This window comes from Balaenoptera borealis (genome assembly GCF_965194805.1).
Source record: "Balaenoptera borealis genome assembly, chromosome: 12".
Taxonomy (NCBI): Eukaryota; Metazoa; Chordata; class Mammalia; order Artiodactyla; family Balaenopteridae; genus Balaenoptera; species Balaenoptera borealis.
Window position 1 is genome coordinate 73,932,404 of NC_138869.1, and position 13,433 is coordinate 73,945,836.

Consider the following 13,433-nt stretch of genomic DNA (forward strand, 5'->3'; position numbering starts at 1 on the left):
TTTTAGATTCCATATATATGTGTTAGCATATGGTATTTGTTTTTCTCTTTATGACTTACTTCACTCTGTATGACAGATTCTAGGTCCATCCACCTCACTATAAATAACTCAATTTTGTTTCTTTTCATGGCTGAGTAATATTGAATTGTATATATGTGCTACATCTTCTTTATCCATTCATCTGTCGATGGACACTTAGGTTGCTTCCGGACACTTAGGTTGCTTCTGTGTCCTGGCTATTGTAAACAGTGTTGCAATGTACATTGTGGTACATGACTCTTTTTGAATTATGGTTTTCTCAGGGTATATGCCCAGTAGTGGGATTGCTGGTTTGTATGGTAGTTCCATTTTTAGTTTTTTAAGGAACTTCCATACTGTTCTCCATAGCTGCACAACCATTTCTGTCTTCAAGTTTCATAACTGCTCACTCCCTTGCCCTCTTAGGCCTGATGCTTCCTGCCTTGCTGCTGTTATTACCTCTGGGGTACTGTGATCTCCTTTGTGGTTTCCCTACCCTCTGCTCATGCCTTTGTCAACAGGCCTTTATTCAACTCTCTTCACAATAGATAATTTGAGTACTGCCACTTGCTTCCCGTTTGGACCCTGACCTGTACAGGTAAACAACTGTCCGAATGAGGTGCATTCCCTCGAGACAAGGAACGTGCGGGTGAGGGGCCTCCAGGGACCCGTGAAAGTACCCCGAATGAGCAAGAGTCAGCTTTGAACATTTGCTCGGGCACTTTGTGCCCAGAGAGCACAAAGCTGTGTTACAATGGTACCAGTTAAGTGTGATCTTTACCAACTGCCTTTCCTCCCTTCCTTCTTCTCTCCAACTCCTTCTGGGGAAACAGCGTAGCAGGCTGTGGGAAGAAGTGAGTTAGAGAGAGAAGGAGCTGACCATGTCCCTCTCTTCCTGGCGGTTGGCCTTAGCTAGGGAAAGGGAGGGAAGTCTTATCTTTGAGTGAAATTTGAACTATTGAGACTCTAGTTACAATATAGAAGGACCAATGTGGGTTTCTGTTGTTTTTGTTGTTTGTTTTGCTGGTAATTAACAACGAACAATTGAGTTACTGGGCTGCCCAGTTTCTTCCAGGGGCAGGAGAAGAACTCTCTCCATTGTGAGGATTTATAGAAACAGGGGGAGGACAATAAAAAGCAGCCTTCATAGGCGCTTCCCCTGTATTGTTCAACATGCAGGCAGACCATCTGTAGCTGTTAGTCCCTCCCAGAGAATACAAGGCACCTGGAGGAGAAAATGAATGGTGGTAAACTTTCCATTTTCATCTTTAAGTAAAATGATCCTGACATGAACGGTAGTGAGGAAAATGAAGATGAATTGGAATTGAATTGGGATTCACTTTTTACTACCACTTCTACCAACACAATGATTCCACGAGAACAGTAATTTGTGTTTGATTTCTGAACCGTTGGAATCTAGTCCTTCATAGAGGTATGGAAATTATTATAAACCATTACAAACACAAAAAAATGTTCAAAGAATGATATAAATAACACTAGTATTTTGGAAAATCTAAAAATCAGCAGTTTGCCACAGCTGCCTTAGACTTGGGCTTTGTTTGAAGCTAGAACGGTTCAGAATTGGTGGAGGCCTCCTTCGTGCCCTCCCCTAGCCCCACCCTCCCTCCCTGAAGGTAACATCACTATCCTGCTGGAGCTCCATAGCCTTCCCTTCGTGCTTTTATATTCGCGCTCTGTGTCTTTAGTGCCCTGTAAACATTACTTAGCCATTTCTTGACTTAAGGGGTGGCAGAGTGATCTCTTGATAACCGTTTGTCGGACTGTGCACCTGTACGTATGTGTTTTATGAACACATGTCATGTCCAAAGCTCCCATTCCCTCCCCCACGGTAAAAAATATTGAAAATTTTGGAATTTACACGAATGGTATGGGTCCATATATATCCTTCAGCAGTTTTCTTTCTTTCAGTCACCATTGTGTTTTTGAGATGTATTCACACTGCTACACGTAAATCTAGTTTATCCATGTTGAATTCTCTAAGGTGTTCCACTGTATGATTGTATCACAGCTCTCGCTCCCTTATCCACCCCCTACGGGGGACCTTTGGGTGGTCTCCTGTCTTGGTTCTTGTTTGTTTGACTGTTTGCTATGATAAGAACAATGCTGCCAGGAGTGCCCCCTCGGGCACACATGTGACACCATCTCAGGTGTATGTTCCTAGGCGTGGAATTGCCAGGTGGTGGAGGTCGCATATCTTCTAGATATTGCAGATATCAGATATTGCCAGATTCATCCCCAATGGTTGGTCATAGACTTTATCTATACAATTCTCTTCTCCCTGCTTCTCTTTTCCTTTTCGTTTTTTATATGGAAATTGCTCTGCTCTGCTCTCTGGGTGTCCCCTGCCCACAGCTCTCCGTATAACAGTGCCCTCATGGTTTTCTGAATAGACATCAGTATTTTCAAAGCACCACTTAGAGCTTTTTTGTTGGTTATTTGGAACACAAAGCACCCATCGTTTGTATCTGAGCACAGATGACCCTAGTTTCCTGTTGGTAGGTCTTCCCCAAACTCATCATCAGTTTCCTTGGGGATTTAGGAAGGTCTTACCCAGCTCCACTACGTTTGCAACAGAATAGGTCCTGCGAAACAGTAAGACCTTTTCTGGGCTGAGACTGGCCAAGCACAAGAGAGGACAGATGGAGGAGCTGGCCATGGTATATTTTATCAGATACATTTTTGCAGATGAAGTCGAGAGGTTAGAATTTTGTCTACTGTGTTTGGTTGTTATGGACTGTGTCCCCTCCAAAACTCACATGCTGAAATCGAATCCCTAATGTGATGGTATCTGCAGGTGGGGCCTTTGGGAGGTAATTGGGTCATGAGGGTGGAGCCCCCATGAATGAGATTAGTGCCTTTCTAAGAAGAGACCAGAGAGCTGGCTCGATCTTTCCAGCACAAGTGGACACAATGAGAAGCCGGCAGTCTACGCCCAGGAGAGGGACCTCACCAGAACCTGACTCTGATCTCAGGCTTCCAACCTCCAGAACTGTGAGAAATAAATCTCCATTGTTTATCAGTCACCTAGTCTGTGGCAATTTGTTACAGCAGTCCCAACTGATGGAGACATTGGTCAAATGCCTAATTCACTCAAAGCAGCACACACGGTTTCTGCACATCTGCACAATGAAAAAAATGGCTCTGGCAACTGGTAACAGGATCATCAGTGTTCAAGTGCTCAAAGGAATAGACAGCCCCTTCCTGGGGCTTGATGTATTTTTGCAAAGAAGAGTGATTTATAGAGCCTGTAAGCAAATGTGGGTAGAGAGACGTGGTGACTGGGACCATGGTGACCTCCACCAGTTATGCCAACTCATGTTGGTAGCCCAGGACTGTGGTAGCTCTGTGTCCAGGGGCTCTGCCCACTGCCTGGGCATTTGGTTCCTGGCACCCAGAGTCAGAGTTCATGACAATTCACTGAGCATCTACTTTGTCCTCAGCTCCATCACATATACACCTCGCTCAGCACTGAGATCAGTCCTGGGGAGTAGATGTTCTTCTCTTATGGACAAGGAAATGGAAATGCAGGAAGGTTAATGGGCCAAGGTCACATGACTAGCGAATGGCAGAGGCACCATCAAGCAGGGTTCTCCTGACTCTAGAGCGAGTACTCTTTTTACTAAACCATCGTCGCAGTTCAAGACTCGCCCCGGGGCTGATGCCCACAGCCTTCCATTCTCCAGAACGGCTGCTGAGGGAGTATGGAACTACTCAAAGGGTCTGGAGCCTTGGCAACTGGGAACTGGGCAGGGAAATGGGGTGGGGACTCCTTATTACTCCCAGCCTCCATCTTGAGCCTGGAAATTTGGCCAAGGACCTTGTGTCACCGAAGCTGACCCTATATTCACAAGCACCTGTGGATTAGAATTGGCTCAGGTGGTGAGACTTTATCACTGGCCTTACAGAGCCACCTGAGTCCTTTTGGAACCAGCTGAGATGCCATCTCAGCCTCTGGGGCAGCTGCTTCCTTTACTTTCTCCCTTACTCCAAAGGGTCAGCATTTGGATCATTCATTTCAGGTAGGATGAAAACATTTCTAACCCATCCAAGCCCTCGCATGTCTCCTCACCAAGGTTGTGAGTGTTTTCTGCATGTCTTAAGGAACTCTGCATTCACAAAGAGATACGATTGTGGCACTTGACGGCTGAGGAGTGTTAGATTCATTTGTTCATTCAACCAGGGATCTGTAGATGCCCGCTAAGTCCCAGGGACTGTGACGGGCTGCTGGGCACAGGATATCATTTAATCCAACCACCCCCATTTTACAGATGTTGGAACCTAGGCACAGAGTCCCTTAGCTGGTGAATCTTTAAGGCAAAAATCTGATCCCTTAGATATCACTGATTTATTCAGCTAACACTTAGGGAGGACCTTCTGTGTGCCAATCACTGTGCTCAGGGCTGGGGGAGAAGGATAAAAGACTGCGTAATTATTATACAAGGTGATAAATTCTCTTATAGAAGCATATGCAGAGTTCTGTGTGAGCCCAGGGGAAACTGAGATAGCTCTGGGGAAGGGAAGCTTGGACTGTCTTCCTTGGGAAATGTCTCAAAAAGAGCTGCAAGTTCCGAAGGGAGGAAGATGTGTTCAAAGCTCAGAACCTTTTCTTCAAGCAAAGGCTTAATGACAAAAAGAGAAACAGAAGTTGCTTTGGTTGAACCAGGTGAAAATCCCGGGGTCCTGCCATTTGCACCCTGGGTCCCCTCACCCTCACCCTGTGGTCCCAAAGGGGCCACAGCGTGGCCCAAATGGGTCCCCTAGAGCCCATTTTGAAAACCACTGGGCTGGCTGATGCCGGGAGGGTTGCTCCAGTTGTCTCCATCAGTGGTTCCTCCCCTCATCCTGGAATTCCTGGTCTCACACTGGGTGCTCAGTCTAGTCTGCTGAATAAATTGATGACAGTCTGGCCTTTCGCTTTCTCTCAAATTTGTGGCTCCTGGGCTCAGAATTCCAAAAAGCATTTCAAGACTCAGTCTTAATTTTCCACCAAACGGGAGAAGGTGGCAATGGTGGTGGCCTGTCTTTGGAGAATGGCAGGGACGCCACAAGAGGTCACTGCAGGAACACTGTTCAGGAGAAAAGAACGCCTCAGAGCGCCCTAAGCTGGAACAACGAGGTAAAACAGAGAGCCTTCCGGGTCAGTGCCTCTGTCGACCCTCCTTAAGGCCCTGCTGGGATTCAGCGCTGTCACTGCCGGCTCTTCAGGTCAGGGAGCGTGCACTACCCAGTGGTAATCCAAGCGCCCCATGAGGCATTGCAGCTACAGTGGCCTGTTCTCAGGGGTTGCTTCTGCATGGCACGTGGTCAGCGTGGGGCTCCCCGGGCAGCCCCAGATCTCGCTGGGCAGTGTCTGCAGCAGGTTTACCCAGAGACAGCCAGGAGTCCTCAACCCCTCCCTGGGCCTGGGCTGCAGGCGTGTGTACCCGGAGGAATCGCCCAGTGCAGGGGCCGGGTGAAGGCTTGGGTGAGGGGGGTCTCCAGGGTGGTACAGATTATTTACTCATCAGTCAGTTAGCAAATGCTGAGGAACTCGAGCTACCGCCTGGGGCTTCTTTTCCTAAAAGGCCTCATTGACCAAGACTTCCTTGCCCAAAAATGTTCAGTGGCTCAACTGCCTGTGAGAGAAATGTTCGGATTCAAGGCTCTCAGTGAACTGGCCCACCTCACCGCGTTTGCCTTTTCCTGGATTACTTCAAATCAACTCCCCACAAAGTCATCCTCCCCACAAAGCACAAAACAAACACATACCACATACACATCACACACACAATGCACCCCCCCCACATACATATACATACACATAACGCACACGCTATATCCACATACATCCCCCTCATACATACGCATCACACACACGCTATATCCACACACATCCCCCTCATACATACGCATCACGCACACGCTATATCCACACACATCCCCCTCATAGATACGTATCACACACACACACACACCGAATCAGCCTTCCCCCCCCTCCCCACCCCAGCACACACACGACAACTATCCCCTGCTCCCACCCTCCTCTCTGTGGTTCTGACTCCTGCTTATTCTTCAAGGCTCAGCTCAGGCCCATGGCCTTGGTGACACCCCCCAGGGGCCACTCTCTCTGTTAAGATCCTGAAGCTCTGATGGTCTGTCCCTCTCACCTGCCACATTTCACATGCTGCTTGGTAGTGCGATGGGCCTTTTAAATTTTAATCACAGGCACTTGGTAGAATTTTGATTGTGAGCTGCAGGAGGTCCAGGCCCTGATCAAATATTGCTCGGAAGAGACACCTGAGAGGGAGGGCACAGCCCCTGTTCCTGGGATGGCTTCCCCGGTTCTCTTCCTGCGCTGTGAGGCCGTCAGAGAGCAGGGTTCCTGGAGTACGTCACCTCTCAGTGAGTTATGCGCTAATGTCAGGCCTCTCGCTTTCACAGAGGGTCAATGCGAGAATCATCTTGTTGAACAACATTTCAGTATCTTTTGTAAAACTGCAGTTGACGACATCATTCACTATGTCACTCAGTGTCCTTTACACAAAGGTCCCCACGATAAATTCTGGTTTGTGTTTAGTTCCAGGAGAAATTCTATTTCTGCAGATAAATTAGTTAGTATGCTTCCTCTGGTCAGAAAATGAAAACTGTGTAACTCTGGGTACTCCTCTTTCTGCTTGGTGGCTAGATAAGACAGAGTCGGATTTATTGCCTGTGTGTTGTAATCCGCTCAGCTGTGGGCTCCGAAAGCACTTACTCCTTCTACTTCTTTTAAATGGACTTATTTTATGTTCAAATGTCTCATTACACTTTTGCAAGATGTGTGAGTCCGGGAGTCATCTGGGGAAGCACTGACTTGGCCTGTTTATTGCCTGTGCTGGCTGCTGGGGGTACACAGATTAATTTGACTGCACCCAGCTTTCCAGGAGCTCACATTTTAGCGTGGAGAATAGCTATGGAAATAAATTATTACAAAACAAGGTTGGTGCTTCAGCAGAGGTGCATGAGGCTAAAGGATAAAGCAGACTGGGGAGAAGGGGATGGGTAAGGCTGCATGGAGGAGGTCAAGGCGGACTTGGTTTGGGGCTACAGTGGGAAGAGGACAGTGGATAGAATAATACATGTGCCTAAATCTGGAATTAGATAAAGAGTTATCTTTTTAATGTATATATCCCCTTGTGCTGGCTATGCACCCTTCGAGGGCAGGCACTGAATTCCTGTCCCTCTGTGGACTCGGTAATGCTCAGCCTGGGGCTGAGGGTCCTGCGTTGTGGTGGTTACAGCACAAGCTCTCGAGCCGCGTCTGCATTTGCATCCTTAGCTGAGCAAAGCTGGGTAGGTTCACCTTAACCCCTTTGGGCCTTAAGTAAAGTGAGGATAATAGTAGTACCTCCCGCTCGGGGATTTTAGGAGCTTTAAAGAGGGAAATACAAGTAAAGAGCTTAGAGCCATGGCACATGGGGAAGTACTCAAGAAACGTTTGCTGATTAGTCCCAGCTGCATCACTGACAACACTTTACCACGCCGGGGAGCTAGCACAACAGAGAGGGAAAAACACACACAGCTGAATTCAGCAAAGCACTCTCAACTCAGCCAGCTCGATCTAGTTCAGTTAGTATCACTTCCAAATGATGCTTAATTGAAAAATAATAGTTTTTTTGTTTCCTGAAATAGAGTGCGGGAGTCAGCCCTGCTCTAAGTCCACCAGTAACTTGTTTGTTGATGATATTCTTAGAACTGGTCATTGATGATTTTCTTAAGGAACCCACCCCCTCCAGCTCTGGCTGTCACATCAAGGGGGCCCACTGGGCCTAATGCTTCTCTTGCCCCACTCTGTCTCCATTGGTTTCCCTGGTCACTGCCTTTCAAAAGGACCAGGGTCCTTTGGGTGGGCAGTGAATGCAGGCAGAACCATAATGTGGATTTTCAGCCGGGAAGGGGAGTAGAAGTCTTCTTAAGAGCAAAGATGTTCATGCACAGAACGGGCCTTTCCATGGGTGCTTATCTGTGTGCCAGTGGTGTGGTGGGAAACATTTAACAACTACCTCTCTGGGAAAGAAAGCCCCAGTTTATAACAGTATTTGCCCTTGGTGTAAATACTCCCACTGTGGCTGATTTCAAGCTGCCAGTGTGATATCACTGAGGGTGGAATTGGGAAGAGAGGCACAGAAGCACACTGTGAGACAGTGTTTCCAGGACACAGACGCAGTCACTGTAAATAACCTCATGAGCAGAGATAGCAGTAAAATGTAGTAAATTAATCAGGAAGTGATACATTTGGAGTATTCCCCAAATTCCTGACATGGTGCCATGCTCTCCTGATGTAGGCGAGTGGCTCCAGCACGTCACTGGATCTGGCCTTCTTTCATCAATCTACTGTCTCTTCCACACAGGGCCTCTCACCTCACCATTAAGTCTTTGCTTTATGAGATTACACTTTTGCAAATTTTCTTGGCCATATGTCTACTCATACAAACAGAGACATATTCTTATGCAAAATACACGAGAAAACCTCTCCTGCTCAGACTTACTCATTACTCCTGACCCCCATAACCCCCCAAAACCCCAGACTCAACCAAGCGACCCCACCTGCACTTTCATGGAAACTTAGGAACATGTAGGTAAAAGAAAGAAATAATATCAAAGGGAATACTTGAAATGGAGGGTGAGGGAAAGTAGGGAGAATAAGCAGACAAAGAAACAGAACAGAAAGGGTGAAGGAACCGCAACACAAACAAACCCACAGAAATGGAAGGGTGAGACCAGGTGTAGTCACTGCCTCATCCCTGTACTGAAGCCCGAACTACAGAACGTCAGGAAGCCAAATACACCGAGTGAGTTGTTTTTGGTCTTACAGGAGCCGTGGGTCCTGGCCTTCAGCCCCAAGGCTAGTCTGAAGGGCAAGGGTTAAGGCAGGAAACGGCGCTGTAAATAATCTGCTGCATTGAGAGCTTCCTCTCAATGAGAAGAAGTCCCTTCTGAAATGTGTCCCTTGGGATGCATGTGCACCGGCGGGTCCACAGCCCCATCAGACAAGCTCCTAAGGCGTCTGGATAGCAATGTGGCATTTGATCTCAAAATGGCAGCTGGGAGATGGTAACACTTCTTCTCTAATTGGGATAGTATGCTTTTAAAATAAATAGGTATTTCAAATGCTCTTAATTAGACTTTCAGCCAAAGTGCTTTCTGTTTGAAGTTTGCTGATTACTTCAGGCAAAGTTGGGCCCTGCTGCACCTGACACCTGCTATACTTCAGAAGAAGGCTCCCAGAGAGGTGAACACAGGAATTAAGAAGGATCCTGTGGTTGAAGAGACGCGGCAGGGTTGGGACGGGGTGGGGGGCAGAGAGGATGGAGCACCTCTTGCCCCGAAAGCCATGGAAATGACTCCCCAGGCCCTAGAGCAAAACCGCCCTTGGAATTACTTGACTGGTATTTTCCACATCATTGTTTCTGTTCAACAAGCATCATGAAGACTGAAGAAGAGACGAGGTGGCAGCCAGCGCTAGGGATGACTCCCTCTCCGGTGACCTGCACCTCGGCATAGGTCCCCACAGAGGTCCCTGTGCCCTTCCCAAGCACGGCACTATGAGTTAGGGCCCTGGGGCAGCCCTGGCTGTGTGCTGGGGAAGGTGCAGAATCCTGGCTCCAAGACCCTGCCCAGGCCTCTAGCAATGCGAGGTCAGGCCCAGCACATCTGCCTGACCCCTCAGTCCCGGGGCCAACAGGGAAAAGCTCAGGCTCCGTCAGTGTGTCTTAGGCTTCCTTGTTCTGTGTTTCTGATGTAATCAGTAGTTATTTGATATGATCATTGTTCTGACCAAAACTAAACAACCAACCTTCCCAATAATCCAAGTTACTAGGCTCAGATGGATTACCCTCATGATGCTGGGGCTCTACTCCATTTCCCCCCAGAGATCCTGCGCACAGGATTTCTCCAACTGCAGGTCATTCCAGGGGCCAGCCCCTCTCAAGGGGAACCCCGTTGTTTGGAACACATGAATTGCTTATTTAATCAAAGCTCTAGAAGGCTTGATCCCAGGCTAGTGGGAGAGGATATGGGGGGCCCTGCCCAGGAGCCCTGTTCCACCAGCCTTCCAGGGAGCTGCACACTCCTCCTGGGTGACTTCCTTGGGTCACATGTCACAAGGGGGCATTTTCTGCAGATGCCCACTGCCTAAAAGGTGCCCAAGCCCTCTCACAATATCACTCTGTTGGTTTAGTGTTTGCATTATTAATGTATGAAGTGGGCCCATCATTGTTGTGGGCAGTAAATTGCATGGGGACCAAGAGCGCCCAGTGTGGACTCAGAGACCTGGTTCAAGTCCTAGTTTCAACACTTACTAGCCTGTGACCTTGGGCAAGTCATTGAATCACCTTCATCTGGAAAAGGCACTGCACCTTAGGACTGTTGTGAGGATGAGGAGATGTGCACATAAAGCAGTGCACAGAGATAGTTCAGCCACTGGTGGCTGTTTTCATCACCAACCGTTACTGCTGGGATGAGTTAGTCATGGTTCTAGAAAGCTCCGAGTAGGACCCTGAGGAGCTGGGACATAGGGGGTGAATTTAGGTTGGGGTGTGGGGTGGAAAAGGTCAGAGGATGAGGCAGCAGCCGGGAGGGTTGGGTGCCAGGTGCTGACAGCCGGAAGCAAGCACACAGGAGGGGGAGACTGGCCCCAGAGAGGAGGGGCGTCCCAAGAAAGCTGCACTGACCGCAAAACTCCCCTCCTTTCACCTTCCCAAGGGTTCTGGATGGGTTGTTGTTCAGCTGGGCGTGGGCTTCCCAGACCAGGTCAGCCTGTATTACCTTCCCTGTCTGCTTGCAGGCTCCACTTTGTACCCACCTAGAGCTACTTGCTGCACGTGCCGCTGGGTGATTTCTTCCTTCAGGCGACCTGTCAAAGACACAAAGGAAACCACTGGTGAGTCTCCAGTGGGCTGGAGGAAGACGTGGCCTAGGAAGCAGGTGGCAAGCTAAAAAAATTAGGTAGAGTATGAAAGACCAAGCAAGCATAGCCCTGCAGGCCCTGGATGTGTGGAACAAGAGGCTGCAAAGGCTGGGGACCTGGCATGTCAATATAAGCACACATTTCACCTTTGGACTCACTATCTGTGGGTTCAGTTATCTTAGTATGTCATTCATAATCTTTGCTAGGGCTACAGTCTCTTAAACAGTTCTATGTGTCTATTATTAATGAAGGGGGAGGCAGGATTTGAACTTTTAATAATTTATAGGATCCCTTTTAAGTCCACTTCTTTCTTTCAAGTTATAAGAAACTGTGTCAAAAAATATGGTGGTTTTGGGCTTCCCTGGTGGCGCAGTGGTTTGGGGTCTGCCTGCCAATGTGGGGGACACGGGTTCGGGCCCTGGTCTGGGAGGATCCCACATGCCGCGGAGCAGCTGGGCCCGTGAGCCACAATTACTGAGCCTGTGCGTCTGGAGCCTGTGCTCCGCAGCGAGAGAGGCCGCGATGGTGGGAGGCCTGCGCACCACGATGAGGAGTGGCCCCCACTTGCCGCAACTAGAGAAAGCCCTCGCACAGAAACGAAGACCCAGCACAGCCATAAATTAAAAAAAAAAAAAAAAAAAAATATGGTGGTTTTAGTTGATGATAACCTTAATATGAACACAACAGTTGATCATTTGGTAGGAAACACATCTAATTCCACGTTGCATCAATAAAGGTCTAGTGTGTAGATCAAGGGAGGTGAGAACACCGCTGTACTCTGCAGTGGTCAGACCACAGTTGGTTATCTGTTCTAGGAGCTACTTTTTGTAAGGAACATTAGTAAAATAGAAAATACTTAGAAGATGGTAACTGGGATGGTGAGGGCTTGCAAACCACGCCATGTGAGAAATGGTTAAGGTGACTGGAGACTTTTAGACAGGAAAAAAAAAATATTTGGAGTTATGGAGACAATGGCTGTCTTTAAAAATCTAAACAGTGTTATATGGATGAGAGAACAGATTTATTTTTGTCCTACTGCTGAGGGTAAAAGTCAAGTCGAATGAAGGCAGACTTGGGGCTCAATACGAGGAAGAAACAGCTCACAATGAGGATTGTCTCCACGTGGATTAAGTTGTCTCAAAATGGACTAAATCTCCTGGCAGAGCAGTGAGCCCCTTCCTGAAAATGCTCAAGCAGAAGCTGGGCAGCCATCTGTTGGGTTGTTAGATGGAGAATTCCTGCCCTGGGTAGGAGCTGGGACCAAATGACCTCCAGGCTTCCTCCATCTCTGAAACTCCGTGATGCCGTGCTTGAGGCATGGCTGCAACAGCAGCCCTGGGGTTTGTTTATGTCCAAGCGTTCAGCACACTTGTTAAAACAACAGCGCTGTCTGTATTGCACGTCCCATTTGGGAGATATGATCAGGACACTGGGGGATTCTGAGAAAGCCTGGGAACTTCATTGCTTCCTTTCCTCATATACAGTACATTCTATGCCTCAAAGGCTACACCTGAACTGAGTTTCCAATGAAGCAGTCACAGGAGACCTTGTCACTCCCCAAAAGTTCTAGGGCACTCGTAGAATATTATGATTGGGAGGGATGGCAGAGGTCATTCAGTTTAATTTCCCACACAATTTAGGAGTCCCCTCTACAGAATGAAATGGTCATTTCACCTCTGATTTATATGTACCCAGGCTGTTCCACTGGTTAAATTGTATATAAGGAATTGCTGATGTGCTACTGACACCTGATTCCTTGGAATTTTCCTATTTGGACCTGGTGTGTTCTCTGGAACAGCACAGAAAAAGGATCCTCTCTCATGGGCAGTGAGACCCCTTTACACATTTGAGGGTGCTATGGTTTCTCCACTTAGATGTGTCCTCTCTGGGTTAAACATCCCCAGTTCTTTCAGCTCCACCTCAGAGGCCACTGTCTCCTGGTGTGTCACTGTGCAAGTCTGCTCTGCCTTCCACATGTCCCCCCTGGAGAGGACTAAGCACAGAGGGAGCCAAGGACTGGGTGGAAGCAATCATTGCACCCTAATTCCAAGCGGGGGCGAGTGAGAACTTAGGGAATGTGTTGGAAGGGGGTGAGGAGGTGGAAACCTAGCCCAAGGATGAGTATTGGATGAGCCTGGGGCCACCAGGACCTGAAACCCAGCCCAGCCACGGCCAGAGGTGGGCTCTCTTCCCCACTCTTCCCCACGTGACCCTACTGTCTGCACCAGCAGAGTCAACAAGTTGGGGGCACAGGGGTGGTGCTGGGCTGAGCCTCCAGTCTGCCTCAAACATTGTTGACTTGATTTTTAAAGAAGCACGGCACACACAGTCTTCAAATAAAAGGAGATAGTGCTGTGGCGAATGCAGTGGCCCATTTAGACACCTCTCTCGGTTTCGAGGAGGTCATCGAGGGCTTTCTCACGCCCACAGTATGGAGCACCAATGCTGCTGTGGCGCCTGGCTGGTT

At 48.3% G+C, this 13,433-nt stretch overlaps 1 protein-coding gene across 2 annotated transcripts in view; it reads right to left on the reverse strand.

Annotated features, from left to right (window-relative positions):
* Positions 1 to 13,433, reverse strand: part of KIF6 (kinesin family member 6) — a 403,702-nt gene that overhangs the window by 34,036 nt on the left and 356,233 nt on the right. For both annotated transcript variants that reach the window (XM_082347818.1, XM_082347819.1), the window contains one exon: positions 10,862 to 10,912. In XM_082347818.1, coding sequence (XP_082203944.1) covers positions 10,862 to 10,912 — 51 coding nt within the window. The remainder of the gene's footprint in view (positions 1 to 10,861; positions 10,913 to 13,433) is intronic.